This window comes from Prionailurus bengalensis, chromosome A2, assembly GCF_016509475.1.
Source record: "Prionailurus bengalensis isolate Pbe53 chromosome A2, Fcat_Pben_1.1_paternal_pri, whole genome shotgun sequence".
Classification (NCBI taxonomy): Eukaryota; Metazoa; Chordata; class Mammalia; order Carnivora; family Felidae; genus Prionailurus; species Prionailurus bengalensis.
Genome location: NC_057348.1, coordinates 145,672,929 through 145,695,474, shown reverse-complemented (window position 1 = coordinate 145,695,474; position 22,546 = coordinate 145,672,929). Strand labels below are relative to the sequence as shown.

Sequence of the window (22,546 nt, the reverse complement as noted above, 5' to 3'; positions counted from 1 at the left end):
TCAACACCACGGAAAGGAGGGGAAGGAAGCAGGATAGGGCAGGGAAGAAGCTGGACTGCCATGAAGTCTCAAGGTTGGCCCCAGGGGACCCTACAGGAAACTCCAAAGCTGGATGGCTCTTTAGCATTGTCCTGAGTTGGGACAAGGATGCTGGGCCTTTTATATCCCCTTCTTGATTAGTCCCTGGATGCAGGATTCCCTGGGGAAGGCAAATGGCTCTTTTCATTCAAGTAACTCCTCAAGGAACTGACAGCAGAGGGAAGGGCTTCCTGCTGGTGGTACTCCCAGGAGCTATGAGATTTAGTTCTTTATTCCTAAAGGGGGCCCTCGGTGGTGCAACACTGCCTCCACAACCCTCGCTAAAGGTGGTCCCACTTTCATCTCGGCCTATTGCTCAGTCACAAGTCTTTTTTGCCAGTTGATCGGATGAGACAAACTCCTTCCAATCGGATCTCTTTCCCCCAATCACATCTATTTTAGCTCCAGCACCTGATTGTCCCGGGACAATTTACAGACTAAATTGGGTCCCTAGTACTTAGTACGTCTCCGGAGCATTTCTAATCATAATCTCAAAACTACAGGAAAACGTATTTGTTGAATGTCTAACTTCACTAACACCTGTCTCCTTTGTTCGCTGTCACTGACAACGCCTAGGACGGCGTCAGTAGGGCACACTCAATAAATACTTGTTAGACAAAGGAGGGAGGGTGTTCAGTGCCAATGCCACAGACACTCGCTCTCTCTCTCTTTTAGAAACCCACTGTATGGGGCGCCTGGGTGGCGCAGTCGGTTAAGCGTCCGACTTCAGCCAGGTCACGATCTCGCGCTCCGTGAGTTCGAGCCCCGCGTCAGGCTCTGGGCTGATGGCTCGGAGCCTGGAGCCTGTTTCCGATTCTGTGTCTCCCTCTCTCTCTGCCCCTCCCCCGTTCATGCTCTGTCTCTCTCTGTCCCAAAAATAAATAAACGTTGAAAAAAAAAAAAATTTTAAAAGAAACCCACTGTAACTCGGTTTCTAAGAAAAGTTCGAAATGTTTTACTCTCAAGAAACGGTCGCCATTTCTTCCCTTGTAAAAACACGTAACTCAGGAAGGCCCTATCAGTTAATTAATTTAAGACTCAACCTGGCCCCCCATCCCTGTCGAATTTGCAGAAACACCGCTCCAAACACCCCACATCATAAGCCTCAACCTAGGCTTAAACACTAGGAGCTCCCAAGGCGGTTTACCTCGTTCTGTAATGAGGGTTTACCTCGCTCTAAGATGGCCACGAAGGGGTGGGCCCCGCGGTCAGATTCTGCGAGTTGCGTGGGCAAACGCGCCGGACCGCGCCTCCAGAGGAGGATCTTAACCGCGCAGAACGGAAGTTCCTGAGCCTTCAAGCCCGCGGGGAAGCAAGTCGGCAACGGACCAAGATGGCGGCGCCCAGTGAGGGGCAGGCGTTTGCCGCGGGGCTTGAAAAGAATTGGGGTGCGGTTATTCGCTCCCCAGAAGGGACGCCCCAAAAAGTCAGGCAGCTGATAGATGAGGGGATTGCTCCAGAAGAAGGAGGCGCCGAAGCGTGAGTTCACGAGTCCACCCTGGGTCCGGCGCCGGCGGGTTGGAGAGGGTTTGGGGAACGCGGGCCCGGGGCGGGGGGTGGGGGGAATCCTCTGGGTCCGCACTTTTGTCTGTAGGGTTGGCAACGTCCCGGGATCTGAAAGAGACCGGGTTTACTACGTTTACTCGGTTTTAGTCTCGGGATGTACTGCTTTCAGCACCACGGGCGACATTTTGCTATAAAACGGGTTGGGGGCGGAAGGGAAAAAAAGGCGACTGCTAACTGAATATGCACCTGACATCTGTTAGTGGGGTTTCTTAATCTTTTTTGAGCCTTAGACACCTTTGGCAGCCTGGCAAAGCTTATGAATCCCTTCTCAGAATATTTTTAAATGCATAAAATAAAGTGCTTAGCAACATAAAGGGGACCAATTACTTTAGAATGCGGTTATCAAGATAGTAAAAGAAAAAAAGTGCAGTAACATGCTTCATTACTGGAAAGTTAAGTAATCTCTAGTAATAAGTCTATTATTTACCATAATTTTGAAGTAATCATGGGCATAAGTGATATTTCACAACATGTTCAGCAACCGTAATGTGACAAAATGCCTGTGATTTCCACTGGTGACAAATTCATAAGTACTGCTGATGCTACTATGTTTTGTGAGGGTTTTTTTAGTACCTTCATTCGTATTTGAAGGAAGTGCTGAATTTCAGCTAGAGGTTAATAAAATAAACGTCACTTTTTTCTCATCCAAGTTTATGGATCCTCTGAATTTCTTTCAAGAACCGCACCTCCCTGAGGCTGGCTCTCTGAGAAAGATTCCTAGAATGAGTTTATATCTTTCGAGTTATAATAGCTGCTGTCATCCTGTTTTTATTAAGATGATTTTTGTCCTCAAGGATTCCTCCCTCTACCCCTTCCAGGTGCTGTTGAAATGCCTTTCACTAAAAATAGATAATTGTATTGTTGGGTTTTTTCCTCCCTGAATTTTTTTCATGAAATTGCCCAAAGATCTTTACTTTGATTTGAATTCTGAAACTCTGTTTTGGGAGAGTGGGTATCAATGGTCGACTCAGAAAACTATCAAAATGATTTTTCTCTGTGTTTAAAGGAGTTTAATTTGTAAGGTGGCTCAAATTTGTAATGTATAGAAGCTTTGAGTCTCATTTTGTGTTTACTAAAGTTGTGTGAAATACTGTTGGAGAACAGTAAGTGAGCTAGAAGTTCTCCGGTATAGGATTAGTGGAGCACTGTGGAGGTAGAAATTACTTGAAACTTATATATGAACGAACAGTAAAGAAATTTGAATGCCAGACTGACGAATTTGGATTCTACTTAATAATTATTGTGAAGCTAATTAATAATTTTAAGCAGAGGAATGACATTACTGAAATGATTTTTAGAAAGGTTAAAATCCAGCGTGGCGTGATTGACGCTGTGATGTGCCGAGAAGCGAGATGCGAAATGTTTAGGCAAAGTGATGCTGTGAAAGATTTCTGAGAGTTCTGCCACTTTATTTTAGGAAGGACACATCTGCCACATTCCCCTCAGTTAATGGGTCACCCCAAGCGGAACAGCCGCCATTGGAATCTACAAGCAAAGAAGCCTTCTTTAGCAGGGTGGAAACATTTTCTATATCCTTCTTTATTAGTTCACGTGAGTTGCACTTTCCGCTCCTGGAACGAGAAATAACAGCACTTATTTTGATGTTGTAAATTTAAGAATTAAAGTTGGGGAAAAAAAAAGAATTAAACTTGGTAAGATATTTTATAGGAAAATTAGCATCATAAAATGTTATTCCTCAAAGGGATATTTGAGATGATCTGGCCTTTGCTTTTGTTGTTTCGTTAACTAATTATTTTGAGAGAGAGAGAGAGAGTGAGAACCCCAAGCAGACTCTGCACTGTCAGTGCAGAGCCCAGTATGGGGCTCCAACTCTCGAACCTCGAGATTATGACCTGAGCCAAAATCAAGAGTCAAATGCTCAACCAACTTAGCCACCCAAGTGCCTCTGACCTTTTCTTTTTGCAGAAGAAAACACTAAGAGCTTGAGAGGAAAAGGAATAGTAACTAACATTTGTATGTGGTGTGTTTTCATGTATATTATCACATTCAGTCTTCACCTTAAACCCGTGAAAATAGGTATCATTATTATACTCATTTACAGAAGAGGAAACAGTTTCAGGTAGGTTATGTGACTTGCCTATGGTCAGCCTGCTAGCTAATGGCAGAGCCAGGATTATAGCATGAGGCTATGTATACTACACTTCCTGTCTCTTTCTGGATTTTCCCCTATATATTAGTTATCTGTTGTATAGCAAATTACACTAAAACTTAGTGGCTGAAAACAACAAACATGGGGCGTGCCTGGGTGGCTCAGTAGGTTAAGCATCCGACTTCAGGTTAGGTCATGATCTCATGATTCATGAATTTGAGCCCCCCCCCCCCATTGGGCTCCCTGCTGTCAGCACAGAGCCAGCTTTGGATCCTCTGCCTCCCTCTCTCTCTGCCACTTTCCCGCTCACTCACCCTCTCTCAAAAATAAATAAACATTAAAAAAAACCACATTTTTTGTCACAATTTCTGTGGGTCAGGAATCTGGGCATGGCTTACTTGGGTCCTGTGGCTCAGGGTTCCTCACAGGCTGCAGTCATCTCCAGGCTCTGCTAAGAAAAGATGCATTTCCAAGCTCACCCACGAGCTACTGGATTGAGGGCTTCAGCTCTATAGTGGCTCTCGGGTAGAGACCTCCCTGTGTACCTTGCAGCATGGGCCTATTGACAGGGACAGTTCACAAAACGTGGCAGCTGGCTTCCATCGGAGTGTGCAAGTGAAAGAGAGCAAGACAGAAGCTAAACTCTTTTTGTAACCTAGTCTCACAGGTGACATCGCATCACTTGTGCCCTTTTCTATTCACTAGAGTGATTTTTTAAAAATATAAAACGATTATAGACTTGCAGAAAGGTTGCACAGGTTACAAAGAACTTCCTTTCTAAGCTACCTTTAAGTAAGTTGCCAAAGTGATACCTCATTACCCCCAGATATTTCCTACACACCAGGACTTTTTTCCTACGTAACTGCAATGCAGCCATCAAAATCAGGAAATTTCACATAATAAATTACTGCCATCCAACCCTCAGACCCCAGTCATTTCATCAGTTGTCGTAATAATATTCTTTTTTTCTTTTTAAGTTTAAATATTTTGAGAGAGAGAGAAAGAAAGTGAGCAGGGGAGAGGCAGAGAGAGAGAGGGAGAGCGAGTCCCAAGCAGGCTCTGTGCTTTGCTGTCAGCACAGAGCCCAATCTCGAACTCACGAACCATGAGATCATGACCTGAGCCAAAATCCAGAGTCGGATGTTCAACTAATTAAGCTACCCAAGTACCCCCTAATAATATTCTTTATAGCAAAAGGATCCAGTTGAGATTCTTGTTTTTCCTTGAATTTCATGATCGTGATACTTTTGAAGATTACAGGCCAGTAGTTTTGTAGAGAGTACCTCAATTCACATCCATCTGATGTTTCCTTATAGTTAGATTCAAGTAGTTTAGGAATATCACAGAATGGTGCTGTGTTCTCACTGTATCCTGTCAGGTGGCACATGAATTTGATTTATCCCTTTCCTGGTGATAATCACTTTGATCACTTGATTAGGGAGTGTCTGCCCATCTTTGCCCATCTTTTCCATTGTAACACTTCTTTTGTAATTAAAAAGTAGGGCGGGGGCGGGTACCTCCCAGGCTCAGGTCATAATCTCGCAGTTCGTGTGTTCAAGCCCCGAGTTGGGCCCTGTGCTGACAGCTGGGATCCTAGAGCATGATTCGGATTCTGTTTCCCTCTCTCTCTGCCGCTACCCTGCTCTAGCTCTTTCTCTCTCTCTCTAGCTCTCAAAAATAAACAAACATTAAAAAAAAGTGTTTTGTGCAGAAGTGCTTTGAAAATATGCAAATATCCCATTCCTCATCAAACTTTATGTAATTTATTTGTAGCAGCATGGGCTGCTTTTTCAGTGGATTTTAATCTGTTACTATCATTATATGTTTTGATATTACAGTTATCCCTGATTTGGTGAGTGGGGGCCCTGTAGAGATTCTCTTTACACTCCACTTGACTCCCAACACCTCAAGGTGCAGCCCCTCTTTACCCAACTTGGGTTCTGACACCCTGTGCTGAACTGCCTCCCTCCCCCTCCTGGCTGTTCTCCTTGCTCACCACTTGATGGCTCTCCGACTAAATTTCTCAGGAAGAGGAAGGTATTTTAATCATCTACTGCCATACCTTGGACTAATTCCTCATTTTCTGCAAAGGAACCTTGTCCTTTGTTCTTTTTTGTTTTCATTGGATATAAATTGACCACCGCTTTGGGTATGATAATCATTTCTTTCACTTAGCCAGTTAAGTAATTCTGTTACTTTTATTTTAGGTGATGCCAACTCCTTTAACATCTGTATCTAAATTCTGTTTTCTAGGCTTCAGTCCTTTTGCTAATATTAGAATGTTTTCAAATTCCTGTATCCCTTATAAAAATATAGAACTTTCCTGCATCTTCTTTCATGTGTTATGTGTGTGTTGGTGTGTGTGTGTGTGTGTGTGTGTGCGCGCGTGCGTGCTCTGTAAAATAGAGCTCTTTAGGTAAAATGTTGAGTATTGAGTTTTAAAGATCAATAAATGTTTTAGGACATTTTCCCAAACGCATACTTCTAGATGCTGTGGGTACTCTCAGCCTGTTTAACACACATAGACTACGTGCACACATTAGTTCATAATAATCAAATTTTGGGCAGGGGAAATAATGAAGAATATTATCATTATTAATTTTACTGACTGTTCTTTAGAATGTAAAAGCAAACATGGTACAATAAAAGAGCATAGGTGAGTGGCAGAAAATATTTCTGCTTGTTTGACTTTTACCATCCTTATTGCTGAGGCATATCCCTGTACTTTTACAAGTGTTTTTTCAACGTTTTTTGTTTTTTTTTTTTTTTTTTTTTTTTTTTTTGGGACAGAGAGAGACAGAGCATGAACGGGGGAGGGGCAGAGAGAGAGGGAGACACAGAATCAGAAACAGGCTCCAGGCTCCGAGCCATCAGCCCAGAGCCTGACGCAGGGCTCGAACTCACGGACCGCGAGATCGTGACCTGGCTGAAGTCGGACGCTTAACTGACTGCGCCACCCAGGCGCCCCTACAAGTGTTTTTAAATCTCTAGTATTTCACAATAAGTGAAAGGGAATGGCTTCTGTATTCCACCCCACAACCATTAATAACGTCAACATTTTATTTATTTATTTATTTATTTATTTTTAATTTTTTTTTTTTAACGTTTATTTATTTTTGAGATAGGGAGAGACAGAGCATGAACAGGGGAGGGTCAGAGAGAGGGAGACACAGAATCTGAAACAGGCTCCAGGCTCCTAGCTGTCAGCACAGAGCCCGATGCGGGGCTCGAACTCACGGACCGCGAGATCATGGCCTGAACTGAAGTCGGTCGCTTAACCGACTGAACCACCCAGGCGCCCCAGCATCAACATTTTAAACATGTAGAATACATAGGGCTTTGTAGAGGAAAAGTTCAAAATTTTTTCCCTCTGGTTATTACTCAAATGACTTCCATTGTTCTGTGAAGTATGTGCCTGTGCTTTAAAAAAAATTTTTTTTTAACATTTATTTATTTTTGAGAGACAAAGCACAAGCAGGGGAGGGGCAGAGAGAGAGAGAGGGAGACACAGAATCTGAAGCAGGCTCCAGGCTCTAAGCTGTCAGCTCAGAGCCCGACGTGAGGCATGAATCCATGAGCCATGAGGTCATGACCTGAGCTGAAGTCAGAGGCTTAACCAACTGAGCCACCCAGGCGCCCTGCCTGTGCTTTAAAAATAGTTTTTCAGGGTGCCTGGATGGTTCAGTCGGTTGAGCATCCAACTCTTGATTTCGGCTCAGATCATGATCCCAGGTTTTGGAATCAAGCCCCATGTCAGCCTCTTTACTGAGCATGGAGCCTGCTTGGGATTCTCTCTCTCTCTCTCTCTCTCTCTCTCTCTCTCTCTCTCTCTCTGTCTCTCTCTCTCTCTCAAAATAATAAAAAATAAAAAAGTAAAAATTAGTTTTCCAAACTTTCCTTACTTGCTTTTCCTCTTAATCTAACGTGTTTATTCCTATATATGTAAAGAATGAGTTAAAGTTTTCATTTCTTACTCATCTTAATATACTTGCAGCATTGTTTTTCTTAACATGAATACTCTCTGAAATGGGCAGGTAAGCCCTCTGAGCTGTCTCCACTTGTCTGTGCAAAGTACGGCTGGGTCACAGTTGAATGTGATATGCTCAAGTGTTCCAGCTGTCAGGCTTTTCTCTGTGCCAGTTTACAACCAGCTTTTGATTTTGACAGATGTAAGTATAAAGTACAAATTACGTTTTCCTCCATTTTCAAAGATATATTAGACTGGTTTTCTAAGAAGACCAGTCACTTGTGTTTGATCAAAAAATGTGTACTGTTACATATAGCAAGGCGAATCTGTGATTGTCTTTGTCCTAATTATTAGCTTCAGTTACTACTGTTTTTTAAAACTAAGCTACTTTAGAGTGAACCTGACTTTCTGTATTCTGGGAAACTAACAGCAGAGTATATTTACTTTATGGTTTCAAAATTTATACTTAGGCAAAGAGACAAGGCACTTCTCTGAAGCCTCGTGCTTTAGAACGCCCTGCCTTATAAGATACATAATACTGTTACTGACCTTAGGATCTTGACTTAGAACTTGTTTTCTGAAAAATATTAAGATGATGCAGTTGCTAGTATTTTCATATCTTCTAAAATTATCTTAGTCATTTTTATTTTTAATTCTATCTACACTCTTAAAGGTTCTTAGTCATTAGGTTTTGAATCCATATAGTGTTTTCTAAGGCACTGCTGCCTGTGTGGGTTTCAGATAAAGACCGATGTGCTGAGCTGAAGAAAGCCTTGTGCACCGCCCATGAGAAGTTCTGTTTCTGGCCAGACAGCCCCTCCCCAGGTACTTATTTCCAAGATTTCCCATTGACCATCCCTTCTTGGTTGTTGCATTTCTAATATTGTCTGTTTCTTTGTGAAAATCTAGTCTTTGAAGTTTCATTTTTTCCTATTTGGGCTTTTAAAGAAGAATTTACATTCATTTACTTGTTAGGTTATTACTTAACTTTATTAAGGGCATTTGACAGCTTAGCCATGCATACATTATCCCATTTAATTCTCACAGGGGCCCTGGGAGGTAGATTACCAACACAGTTTTTTAAGTGAGGAAACAGAATCAGAGATCTTTGGGTGGAGGGAGGGAGGGAGGGAGGGAGAGAGGGAGAGAGAGAATTAAAAAAAAAAGGAGGCTCAATGTAGAGCCTGACACGGGGCTCGATCCCACGAACCTGGGATCATGACCCAAGCTGAAATCAAGAGTCAGTCACTCAACTAACTGAGCCACCCCGGCACCCAGAATCAGAAATCTTAAAACCAACTGGTGAGGAGGCAAAACTGTGGTTTTATCTGCTTTCAAACTCTCTGCTTTGCCCTCCATAGCAAGCAATCCCATGTTCTCCCCAGGCTTCCTTTGGTGCACTAACTGTGGCAGTTAAATGGAGTTGGGGTTCGGTTCCTAAAACCAACTCACGGGAAGCCAAATGAGAGTGATTACCAATGTATAATTTGTCCCAGTGAAGTGACACAATATAAACAACAGCATTGAAGCCAAAGACCGCCTCTATAAGGGCCTTGGCAAGGCGCCGTCTCTTGAATCTCGTGAATTTGTGATTGTCTTCACTTGAGTTATTGACTTTAATCATTACTTTTTTAAAAAACTAAGCTACCTTAGAGTGAATCTGACTATGTATTCTGTGAAACTAACAGCAGGATATGTTTACTTTATGGTCTCAAAATTTATACTTAGGCAAAGAGACAGGAATTTTATGAAGCCTCATACTCTAGAATGCCCTGCCTTATAAAATACATGATAGCTCCTTTGTTACTGGTCTTAGGATCTTGATTTAGAAGTTGTTTTGTGAAAAATACTACGGTGATGCAGTTGCTAATATTTTCATATTTTTTTAATTCAATTTTTTTTTAACGTTTATTTTTGAGACAGAGGCAGAGCACAAGCAAGGTGGGGGGGGGATCAGAGAAAGAGAGGGAGGCACAGAATCCGAAGTAGGCTCTAGACTCCGAGCTCTTAGCTCAGAGCCTGACACAGGGCTCAAACTCACAAACCAGGGATCATGACCTGAGCCGAAGTCAGATGCTCAACCTACTCAGCCACCCAGGCATCCCAATATTTTCATGTCTTTTAAAGTTCTTTTAGTTGTTTTTCTTTTTAATTGTATCTATACTCTTTTTTTTTTTTTTTTAAGTAGGTTCCATGCCCAATGTGGGGCTTGAACTCATGACCCTGTGATCAAGAGCCGTGTGTTCTACCAACTGAGCCAGCCAGGTGCCCCAATAGTATCTTGGACTCTTAAAGACTCTTAAGTGTTGTATGCACAAAATGCTTCAGAATGAGGGAGCCCAAAATGTAGTCACAAGTGGGAGTTTTAAATATTTTACTGGTCACATGGGCATATTCCTGCTGAGTGAGTAACTTCTACAGCAGAGCCTTCTGGAGGGCTCACCAAGACCAGGTGCAAAACTTAATGCTTGACCAGACATTAGTGCCAAAAAGTAGGTATACTTTTTATTATTTCAGTAGGACAACTCAGGCTAATTCCAGGGTCATTGACACCTGGGAATATTCCATGAATAACCACTAAGAAGAAAAAAAAAATAGATTGAAAATGTTCATAGAGTGCCATCTACTGATAGATGAACAGGTGATAGAAAGGGACTATTAGGAAATGATTTTTTTTTAATTTTTTAGGTTTTTATTTATTTTGAGAGAGCGAGTGAGCAGGGGAGGGGCAGGGAGAATCCCAAGCAGGCTCCGCTCCTGATGCAGGGCTTGAACCCACAGACTGTGAGACTGTGACCTGAGCCGGAAGGAAGAGTAAGATGCTTAACCGACTGAGCCACCCAGGTGCTCCGAGAAATAACAGGGTTTTTTTTAAACTTTTTTTTTAAAAAAACATTTATTTATTGTTGAGAGACAAAGACAGACAGAGCATGAGCAGGGGAGGGGCAGAGAGGGAGGGAGACACAGAATCCGAAGCAGGCTTCAGACTTTGAGCTGTCAGCACAGAGCCCGACGTGGGGTTTGAACCCACGAACTGGGAGATCGTGACCTGAGCCGAAGTCAGACGCTCAACCAGCTGAGCCATCCAAGCACCCCAAGAAATAACATTTTTAAAAAAAATTTTTTTTTAATGTTTATTTGTTACCGAGAGATGGAGAGACACAGAGCATGAGCAGGGGAGGGGTAGAGAGAGGCGGAGACACAGAATCCGAAGTAGGCTCCAGGCTCTGAGCTGTCAGCACAGAGCCTGATGCAGGGCTTGAATTCACAAACTGCGAGATCATGACCTGAGCCACAGTCGGTCGCTTAACCAACTGACCACTCAGGTGACCCAAGAAATAACGTTGTAAAGTGAAGGTCGTGGTAACAGAAGTTTCTGCTGTTGGCCCAGCTATTTCTCTGGATAGTACAACCACATTCGCTCCTTGAGGATGTGAATCGTCTCTCCGTGTGCTCTGTCCAGGTTTCTAGGATCCGCCCAGGACCCTGCTGGTGGTTCCTGCCTCTTGGTACTACACACACTCAGCTTTCTTGGTCCTATTCGTAGCTTCAGCTGCCACCTACTTGCATACCTTTAACTCCTATCCAGACCTCTCTTTTGAGCTTGACTCATTTCCAGCTGCCTTCCAAACATTTCCATGTAATATCCGCTGCAGACCTGGAATTCGACATATACAAAACTGAATGCTTCATTTTATACCTAGAACTTGCTTCTCATCTTCTATGTTCTCCATCTTGGTAAATGGTACTGACACCCCCCCCCCCCACCAGTTGTCCTAGCCAGAAACCTGGAAGTCACCTTAGATGCTCTTCCCTGTTGTCACCACCTGGTCCTATCCATCCTACCTCCCAAATCTGAAATGTGACCTTTCAGTTATATCATCCCTTGGTTCGGTTCTTTCACGTTCAAGAGACTTTAGTGTGAAGAAAGGAACACCGACAGCTATCTGTACTTTTAGTGCTTTTATTTATTAAGCATATCTAATAAATACAGTTTTGTAGGTAATTTTTTTCTAACATTTACCAGTATTTACAAACAAAACTAAATCCCTTTAAACATTTCAAATTATAACAATTATAATTACTAATTTACTAGACTGATTATTTTGAACATATCAAACACTGAAGTAGACCAAATACTCACATATGTTAGTTATAAAACATATTTTAATTCATGTTAAAACATTTACATGATGGGTTTAATTTCTTCTGTTTGCTCTTTTGCCTTCATCAATTTTTACTAGTATTTTCTTAGCATTGTAGGGATCAGACCAAACCCTAAATTGGAAGGTGATCAGAAGGACATTGGGATCTGTTTTTTTCTCCTAAGTTTTGTCAAACCTGAGCCACTGGTCATCAGAACATGTTTTATTTTTATTGTTAAACCTCACTTGATTTTGTAAAGTCCATACCTTTTTTGTTGATCTTAGTTTTTTATAATCAGACATTCCTTGTAAAATGATACATCTTTTTAAATTGATGGCATATATTTTTGACATATTTGGTTACTGGCAACAAGTTTAAATAGTTTGATAATATTTAATAATATTAGAGACCAAAATCTGTTGTTAATGATACAATAAATGGCGGACAAAAGTGCTATTGTTAACTACTTTTGTATCTCTCTCTTTTTTTTTTTAAGTTTTTATTTATTATTTATTTTGACAGAGGGTGGGGGGTGAGAGAGAAAATCCCACGCAGGCTCTGCACTGTCAGCACACAGCCCGACGTGGAGCTTGAACTCATGAACCGTGAAATCATGACCTGAGCCAAAATCGAGAGTCAGACGCTCAACCAACTGAGCCACCCAGGTGCCCCTGTACCTCTTAGTAATAAAACTGGAAAAGAGATTTTTTTCTTCCTTTTTTTTTTTTTTTTAATGTTTATTTTTGAGAGAGAGAGGTTACCCAGGGGAGAAGCAGAGAGAGAGGGAGACAGAGGATCCCAAGCAGGTTCTGTACTGCCAGCACAAAGCCTGATGCGGGGCTTGAACTCACAAACTGAGATCATGACCTGAGCCAAAGTTGGACGCTTAACTGACTGAGCCACCTGGGTGTGCTTTCTTTTCTTTTTTCTGTTTCTGTTTATTTTTTTGAGAGAGCAGGAGCACGCATATATGTGGGCAAGCGGGGCAGGGGCAGAGGGCGAGTGAGAGAATCTTAAGCAGGCTCCGTGCCCAGCTCAGAGTCTGACCCAGCACAGAGCCCCACATGGAGCTCGATCTCATAGCTGTGAGATCATTGACCTGAGCCAGAATCAAGATTTGGACCCTTAACTGCGTGAGCCACCCAGAACCCCCCCCCCCCTCATTTTTTAAACAGCCTTATTGAGGAATAATTGACATAAAATGTGCATATTTAGGTATACGGTTTGGTAAGTTGTGACATACTTGTGGGCTTGTGAAACCATCACTGCTAGATTTCTATTTAACATCAGGAGTTGATATCATTATCCCAGTTTAACACTATATATTACTATGCCCTATTTTTCTTACAGTGTGAAGTGTCATTGATCATTAAGAGTTTTATAACATGGATGCTCCTTCTCTCCATCTTTATGCCACCAGTATCTTGCAGGGATTATTACCTTAGGTCACTTCAATGTCTGCTAAGCTTTTTTTTTTTTTTGCATCCCAGCTGGCCCTTTATGATCTCTACTCTAAACTACTGCATATTATCTATAATATCACTTCCTCCTTTAAAAAAATCTTTTCGGGGGCGCCTGGGTGGCGCAGTCGGCGAAGCGTCCGACTTCAGCCAGGTCACGATCTCGCGGTCCGGGAGTTCGAGCCCCGCGTCGGGCTCTGGGCTGATGGCTCAGAGCCTGGAGCCAGTTTCCGATTCTGTGTCTCCCTCTCTCTCTGCCCCTCCCCCGTTCATGCTCTCTCTCCCAAAAATAAATAAACGTTGAAAAAAAAAAATCTTTTCGGCAATTTCTCTTCCCATACATTAGTAAAATCGTGGTCTAGTTACTCTCCACACTGCAACCCCGTCTCCTACTACTTTCCCCACAGGCGCACTGGGTTCCAGTCCCGCGAAACTGTTGAGAAACTCCGCACCCGTCCCATCCTTTGGGCCTTTGCTTTTGCACACTGTTGTTGGTCTCAAATTCAGCTTAGACCTGACTGCTTCTGAGAAACCTTTCTCGAGAAATCTTTTTTACACATATTCACAAAAACATCACAGCTCTGTCAAAAAAAAAAAAGTCAATAATTCTTAATATCTTCAAGCGCTTGATCAGTTTTATCAGTACCTGTCCCCTGCCGTTCCATACACGTCTTTGACTTTTTACCATTTACGCCAACATGATCTTCCAGTTTACCTTGTCCGCAGATCGATTTGGGATGTTGCCGTTGGATGAGCCTGCTGTTCTTGTTAGCGAGTTCCTAGATCGTTTTCAAAGCCTTTGTCACTTGGACCTTCAGCTTCCTTCCCTGAGGCCAGAGGACTTGAAAACTATGGTGAGTTTTCCTTAGCGAGCCTACAGCGGTCTTCAGTTGTCACTAGCACTTGTACGTGAAGCATTTCCTTAAATGACCAGAGGATTCAGATTGCTGTGAAGAGAGCTAGTTGTTTGCCCCTCAACTGGACTTTTTCAGTCTCTGCTAGAAGGGCAGCTATTGACAGTTAAGTAAATGGTTCCCTCGAAACTTCTAGATATTCTTTAAATGGCATACATTCAATTTTATCTTGAGTTGTTACTTAAACTGTTTAACAGAAGATACTGAAGTGTGACTTCGTATGGTTTATTGCTTATCATTTCCCAAAGAAAATACTCCAGAAGTTATAAACTCCCTTCTCCCCTGTGAGTAGAAATTAGAAATGCTCTGCCCTATCTTTTTTTTTTTTTAATTTTTTTTTCAACATTTATTTATTTTTGGGACAGAGAGAGACAGAGCATGAACGGGGGAGGGGCAGAGAGAGAGGGAGACACAGAATCGGAAACAGGCTCCAGGCTCCGAGCCATCAGCCCAGAGCCTGACGCGGGGCTCGAACTCACAGACCGCGAGATCGTGACCTGGCTGAAGTCGGACGCTTAACCGACTGCGCCACCCAGGCGCCCCGCTCTGCCCTATCTTTAGTGTCCCTATCTAGTGTCCTGTTTCATCGCCCTGCACACACTCTGGAGACAAGCTTTACTGTAGGAAATAGTAGCTATTATTTTGCTTCTTCAAGTTGCGAGGCCATTTGGATTTTAACTGAAGTGTTACCCTCTGTGCCTGTTATAAATGTCCCTTGTCCCTAGCCAAGGCAGCTTTTTTGTTCACCTTGTCAGTTCTTTATTATTCTTAGTACAAAAATAAAGACCTTGGTAAGTTCTCATTTTGTCAAGAAGTAAATTTAGGGTCAGGTCAAGATATAAATAGTAATCTGTTTTTCCTATTTTGGTTTGAAGTGTAGAGGTTTGAGAGAAAATCCGCAATTGGTAAGTATCTTTTTTTGCGAGAGAGAGTGCACGTGCAGGGGAAGGGCAGAGAGAGAGGGAGAAAGAGAACCCCAAGGAGGCTTCTCACTGTCAGTGCAGAACCCGATCTCCCCAATGGTCAGATCATGATCTGAGCTGAAATCAAGAGTCAGGTGCTTAAAGGACTGAGCCACCAAGGCACTCTTGTAAATTGATTTTTTTTAAGTTAATTTATTTATTTTGAGAGAGCGAGGTGGGGGAGGGGCTGAAAGGAGAGAGAGAATCCCAAGCAGGCTCCTCACGTCAGCTTGGAGCCCAACAGGGAACTCAGTCCCATGAATCGTGAAATCATGATCTGAGCCAAAATCAAGACTTGGGCGCCCAACTGACCGAGCTACCCATGTGCCCCTGCAATTGGTAAATTGAAAACAAATTAGTACTAAGAAAAGATTTAGTAGTTCTAGGAAAACTGCTACCTTTCTCAGTCGGTAGATTCAGAGCAATTCAGAAAGGTTTGTAATACCTTAGCCCTGTCCTGGAAGTAAGCCTTCCGTAATGAAGAGAATTGTCTTCGTGTTTGGCACTTCTTTCATGATTTTTGCGTTGTACCATCTAAGTACATCGTTATATGTCATTTTTGTGGTTGGACATTTAATTTAAGGAACCTTGGTTCCTTTATAGTGCTTGACAGAAGACAAGATCAGTCTTCTCCTGCACCTGCTTGAAGACGAACTTGATCACCGAACGGATGAGAGAAAAGCTGTAAGCAAATTAGGCTCAGACATCCAAGTCCACGTCACTGCCTGTGTCCTCTCTCTGTGCGGCTGGGCATGCAGGTCAGTCAGTGAATTTGCAGGGTGACATGAACTTTGACACCGTCATACACTGGTTTACATCAGTCACTGATAGTATTTGTAGATCACATGGTGCTTTCCTGTCAGAAAAGCAGACAAAGAAAACCTAAGAGGGTGGTGAGGGGATGATAAGAATCAGTAACAGTTCCAGAATTAGAACGCGGGAATTCTTGGACACACCTGAACTTTGGTTTTTGTTTTTGTTTTTGTTTTTGTTTTTGTTTTTGTTTTACTATCGCTTCCCAGCTGGGAATTTGTGCTCCTGTAAGCAGTGAAGCTCCTTTCTGTTTATAGAAAGGAAGAAAAATCAGTTGAGTTCATAAAAACTACCAAAGGAAATGTCAGCCAGAGTCCTCTGAGCCTCCATGTTGGTATTTCTATTCCAGCTGCTCAATTTAGCATAGACTGCCTCTGAGATAGAAAACTGTTGGAACTGGGACACCTGGCTGGCTCAGTCGGTAGAGCATTCAACTCTTGATCTCAGGATTATGAGTTCCAGCCCTGTTAGGTATAGAGATAACTTAAAAATAAAATATTAAAAAACCAAAACACTGTTTGAACCAATCTTGATTTACCTTAACTACTCATTCTTTGATAGATCAAGGAATATTTTTTATTTAAGGTTTGTTTGTTTATTTTAAAGTTTATTTAAGTTATCTCTACACCCATTGTGGGGCTTGAACTCAAGACCCTGAGATCAAAAATTACATGCTCTTCTGACTGAACCAGCCAGGTGCCCCAGGAATATTTTCATTTAAAAGGAACAGAAGAAATTTATAAAATAACCTTTAATGTAGTCTTGCCTTCGAGATGACACCAAGACCATTAGATCTTTCTGTAGGAACTTTGTGAGCGACACTGGAGTTGGGGTCCTGAGATCAGAGGACAGGGGCCTCAAGATGCCATGATTCCCAATCCACTGGACTGTTCCAGAGACTTATTTGATGAGATAAAGCATTCTCACAAATGATTACACTTAGTCCCTTGGAAGTGTTACCTTTTGAGAAAACTCTCTTTTCTGTTCCTACCTAGTTCTTCTCTGGAACCCATGCAGCTCTCCTTGATAAGCTGTTCACAGTGTACGAGGAAGGTGGGGCTCTGGGGCTTCCAGCAGATGGAGTCTTCCATGACTGAACTGGATGCGTCGTTTGGCCTGACCAGCTCCCCCATCCAAGGCCCTGAGGGGCGGGCAGAGCGCTTCCCTCTGGTGCCTGAATCTCCTCGGAGGATGATGACTCGGAGTCAGGATGCCACATTTTCCCCTGGCTCCGAGCAGGTATAGACTTACTTGGCTTGTTGGGGTGGCCTTTTTAAATTTTTTTTTTTTCAACGTTTATTTATTTTTGGGACAGAGAGAGACAGAGCATGAACGGGGGAGGGTCAGAGAGAGAGGGAGCCACAGAATCGGAAACAGGCTCCAGGCTCCCAGCCATCAGCCCAGAGCCCGACGCGGGGCTCGAACTCACGGACCGCGAGATCGTGACCTGGCTGAAGTCGGACGCTTAACCGACTGCGCCACCCAGGCGCCGCGGGGTGGCCTTTTTAAAAGCGGCATTCTCGGGGGCGCCTCGGTGGCTCAGTCCAACTTGAGCGTCTGACTTCGGCTCAGGTCATGATCTCAGGATTCATGAGTTCGAGCCCCGCATCAGGCTCTGTGCTGACAGCTCAGAACCTGGAGCCTGCTTCCGATTCTGTGTCTCCCTCTCTCTCTGCCCCTCCCCTGCTCGTGCTCTGTCCCTCAAAAATAAAAAAACATTTAAAATAATAAAGCAAGTAAGCAAGCGTTCTTGGGGTGCCTGGATGTCTCAGTTGGTTAAGCTTCCGACTCTTGATTTTGGCTCAGGTCATGTTCTCAGTGGTTCTTGAGACCAAGCCCCACGTCAAGCTCTGTTCTGACAGCGAGGAACCTGCTTGGGATTCTCTCCTCCTCTTTCTCTGCCTCTCCCCCTGCTCATGCATGCTTTCTCACACTTTCTCAAATAAATGAACATTTAAAAAAAAAAAAAAAAGCATTCTTGCCAAAAGTGTTGTGGTGGAAAAGTTAGAGATTAACTTAGGTGGGGAAGCTTTAGTTCTGACCACAGTGATCAAAATACCGCGTGTTTTTATTCACCAGTTGCAACGCAGAAGCTAAATTCATGATTTTGTATAAAAATCGTTTATTTTTTGAAGAGTTTAGATATGTCGACAGTTCAGAAAGTAAATTCTCACAGTTTAAACTGTGACGTATTTGTTTGCACCTGCTTCTAGAAATACGTCTTCTGACCATAGTCATTTCCATCATTGGTGTACGTCTCCTCCCTCTTCTTTCCTTCAGGCTGAAAGGAGCCCAGGCCCGATCGTCTCCCGAACTCGGAGCTGGGACTCTTCTAGTCCCGTTGATCGTCCTGAGCCAGAGGCTGCTAGCCCCACCACCAGAACTCGTCCTGTGACCCGAAGTATGGGAACAGGAGACGGCACTGGCCTGGAGGTGCCATCTAGCCCTCTCCGGAGAGCCAAACGGGCTCGCCTCTGCTCTTCTAGCAGCTCGGTGAGTCCACCTGCGTGTAGAGGTCGTGGAGCGCAGATAGCACGCCAGACCCTCGCCGCATAGTACAGAGAAGCAGGTGTGGTCCTGTGGCTGTGAGAAGACAATGTGAATAAGTTTCAAGATGGGATAGTTGGGTGACCAAAAGGAAAAAGCGTGAAGAGGTTTGTCATTTCAGTTCTTTGGAATGGATTCTGCAGAGGTAGTAACTATTTCACGCACATGGGGCGGGCAGGGGGATGGGAGGACATACCTGATCAGGTGCTGTTGATTTAACACAAAGGGAATGAAAGAATTTGGAAAGAGAGTGGGCACTACGTAGGCAGTGTTCAAATTTTTTTTTTTAAGTGTATTTATTTTGAGAGAGAGCGTGAGCTGGGGAGGGACAGAGAGTGAGGGAGACAGGATCCCAAGCAGGCTCTGCACTCACAACAGCAAGCCTGATGCGGGGCTTGAACTCATGAACCGTGAGATCGCGACCTGAGCCAAAGTCAGATGCTTAACCAGCTGAGCCACCCGGGTGCCCCGACACAGGCAGTGTTTAAAGGAGACATCAAATTGGAAATGTGGGCAGTTGTGAGATTCTGAACTGGACAAGTCACAGCAGTGCCTCTCTGGATTGACGTGGCCTCTGCCCTTCATCGGCACTGTTTCTTTTCCTCCTCTCAGGACACATCTTCCCGAAGCTTCTTTGATCCCACCTCTCAGCACAGAGACTGGTGCCCTTGGGTGAATGTCACATTTGGCCAGGATACCAGGGAGGATGGCAGAACTGAGGCAGATGCCAGTGCCGCGGCAGAGCCAGGCTGGAAGGCCGTGCTGAACATCCTCTTGGCCCACAAGCAGTCCAGCCAGCCAGCTGACACAGACTCCATGGTGAGATAAGCCGTTGCCTCTGTGTGTGCAGCACTCGCTGTTTATGGGATGAGGAACAGGGGCTGGTCCTATAATTAGCACCCTGCCTGCCCTCAGCTCTCATAAGTCAGGTTAGACTGAGTCCGGGTTCGTCCGGGAGAACAGGCGTGGAACTGATTCAGTCTTCCTGCAGTTTAGCATTTGGCATTCCATCAAATTCTGGTAAATGCTTTGTCTTCTCAACTAAAGTGATTCAAAGTAGAAAAGGAATACAGAACCAGAACTAGATGATGAGGCAGCTGTTCCGGCCTCCTGTTGCACAACAGCTGCTTTTTCTATCAGTTGCTGTCACTTGCATTTGGAGCCTGGCCAGTTAGCTTAGCCGCCTGAGTACTGTGCCCTGACCCCAAGATTGCGATTTCATTCCTCACGGTGGGCACGTTACTTGGCTCTGTTCCACAGCCCCAGACTTGTGCCCTGAGCCTCAGCAAGCCACGGCAGTAGTGACTGCTGCTACCTGCACATGTGGGTAAATGCAAATCCATCGTGACAGCTGAGAAGACGGGTCACGTGTTTACTGTGTGTAAAGGATGGAAGTGACAGGAGGGTAAGCATTAAGGAATCACGGAAACTGGGTTCGCTTTCCTTTGCTGGCTCATTGCCAAATTTGCCTCTTAGCACGGTGTAGATAGAATAATTTCTGATTTCCGTAACCTCCAAGGACAAAGTAAAATAATACTTGCCGGTACACGTTCAGAAGAAGTGGTCCCAGGTTCGTGGCTCAGCAGGATCATGGGATTCTACTGGGGACAACGATAGCGAGCCCGAGAATGTACATCTGTACCCTTTAAATACACAAATGAAGGCTTTCCAGGTTTTTCCGCAGGAAGAAAATCTACGTTTTTCTAATTTAAAACCTTTGAAAATACATAAAGCTATCTGAAGACAAATGTCTGCACGTAAATTCTTCTGCCTAGATCTTCATGAAATAGTGTACTGGAAGTTTTTATTGACTCCCCTCTGTCACTATCTTACTAACAAGAAATCCCACAGGGTTTTTACGGGGTTTTTTGTTTTTGTAGTGGGAAAAGTTGGCCTCATAATTGACCCTGGTTTCCAGGACTTTTAAGATCCTTTTTGGTGGTTTGTCTTTTAACCTTCCCACAGCTGCTGTGACTGGGAAGTTCAGAGCTTAATGAGGCTACACAAAGGATCCTCATGTTAGAAAAAAGCTTACGTTGTTTTTCACTTAAGTTCCTTTTAACGTTGTCGCCGTATTAACTAAATTCCCCTCGGTCATTAGTAAGAGCTCAAACTCCCCCTACCCCCACCTCCCACCCCGAGACTTTTATTTTATTGAAACATTCATCCACAAAGAGGATGAGGAAACAGTGAAAATGTCATCTGATGTCAGAAACTGGAGATAACTTTATGGATTATCTGCTAGATTATTATTTATGTTCTCATCGAGACCCTGTGCTCTTTATTGTGCCTCTCAAAGGCTGAGAGATCAGCGTGTTCTGATTCACTGAGAACTTTTATCTTTTAGTGAATTGTTTTGTCTCCCTGTAACACCATTTCTCAGAATCTCAGATCACTTCATAGGCATGATCAAGTGGCGGTGAGAGTCTTCCTATTATTAGCTCTGCTGGCTAAAAATGAAGCTGAGAAGGCCAGGGTCATAGTTTAAGCTCTAAAGAGTCATTTTTTTTACTCCTTGGCCTTGAATTATACTGTTAACCCCAGTGAAGCATCACATGAATGTGAATCTTTGTTCACAAGAAATAACGAACTAGGGCCAATTCGGAAACCGGTGGATATGTGCACTGCACTAATGGTGGGTCAGGAGTGTCAGCCTCACAAAGATGAGGACAGACGAAGATACTTGGAGGGAGGACATGAGCCATGTGTTAGAGGCTCAGAGTATGTTAGCGGTCTTGTGACAGAACGCGGATTTTTAGTCTGGTTTTAGGTGTGTGTTATGTATACAATATAAAGTAATACGAAATATAAAATGGGTTTTATTCAATTCTAGATGTACCTAGATCCCTGTGGGAGGAATTTATAGACGAAGCCTTAACGCCGTTACCCGTCTTTCATCTCTATAAAAGAATTTAATCTCTAACAATGAGCTTTTCTACCTATAGAGTCTCTCTGAGAAATCAAGGAAGGTATTCCGAATATTCCAGCAGTGGGAATCCTTATGCTCATCCTGAAGATATTCCAGCCCTTCCTGGAGAGAAGCGGAATGAGTGACTTGGAGAAGCAAGAGTCTGAATTCCCTTTTGGGCGGCGGATTTCTCCATCCCGGTTTAACCACAAGGATCCCCCATCTTTGTAAAAGGCAGCGTCACTGTCTGCCGTCTGCCTGAGGGGAAGCCTGTTTCCGTGCCGGGATTGGACAGGTGAAGTACGCCAAGCCTGGCTCTGTTAAGGGAGTGCGGGGTTGTTAAACTAGATGGAGGACCGAGCACTTGAGCTCTTCTGCTGTCTGTCAGTACGGGCTGGTGTTGTGAAGACTCTTGTGTCCCAGGAATGTGACAGAATGTGTTAATAAAATGCTTATTAGGATTCTTACTGCCGGCGAGTTGTGTTCCTCCTTGCCTCTGGGCTGTTATAAACAAGGCAGACACTGAGCACACGTCAGTGGAGCAGTAGGCAGAATCAAAATTTTCGTTTTCAGATTAGCCGCAAAGCCTGAAATTTGCTTGTGATTCTCATCAAAGAGGTATTTCTTTTTTTTTTTTTTTTTTTTTTTTTAATTTTTTAAATTTTTTTAACACTTGATTTATTTTTGAGACAGGGAGAGACAGAGCATGAACAGGGGAGGGTCAGAGAGAGGGAGACACAGAATCTGAAACAGGCTCCAGGGTCTGAGCTGGCAGCACAGAGCCCGACGTGGGGCTCGAACTCACGGACCGTGAAATCATGACCTGAGCCGAAGTCAGCCGCTTAACCGACTGAGCCACCCAGGCGCCCCTCAAAGAGGTATTTCTGAACCAGAGAGTGGTTTGTTACGTCACCGGGAGATCTCCTGATGTGTTACAGTGAATGGTAGGCTGTTCGTGTTCTCTGTTCACTTTGACAACAATAGGCAAGGTGAGGGAGGAAGGTCCTTCAGGAGAGACACCCTCTCCACATGCCTTCCGGTACATGGCTCCCCCCGAGGGGGACTCCCCCAGGCT

The 22,546-nt window shown here is 43.7% G+C and overlaps 1 protein-coding gene across 1 annotated transcript; it reads left to right on the top strand.

Annotated features, from left to right (window-relative positions):
- Positions 1-1,337: 1,337 nt before the first annotated feature.
- Positions 1,338-21,938, top strand: ZC3HC1 (zinc finger C3HC-type containing 1). The gene is made up of 10 exons (XM_043589525.1): positions 1,338-1,557; positions 3,062-3,173; positions 7,773-7,923; positions 8,463-8,546; positions 14,054-14,181; positions 15,807-15,961; positions 17,012-17,255; positions 18,297-18,509; positions 19,176-19,382; positions 21,509-21,938. The coding sequence occupies exons 1-10, from the start codon at positions 1,412-1,414 to the stop codon at positions 21,575-21,577; spliced, it is 1,509 nt and encodes a 502-aa protein (XP_043445460.1). The 5' UTR covers positions 1,338-1,411; the 3' UTR covers positions 21,578-21,938.
- The last annotated feature ends 608 nt before the right edge of the window (positions 21,939-22,546 follow it).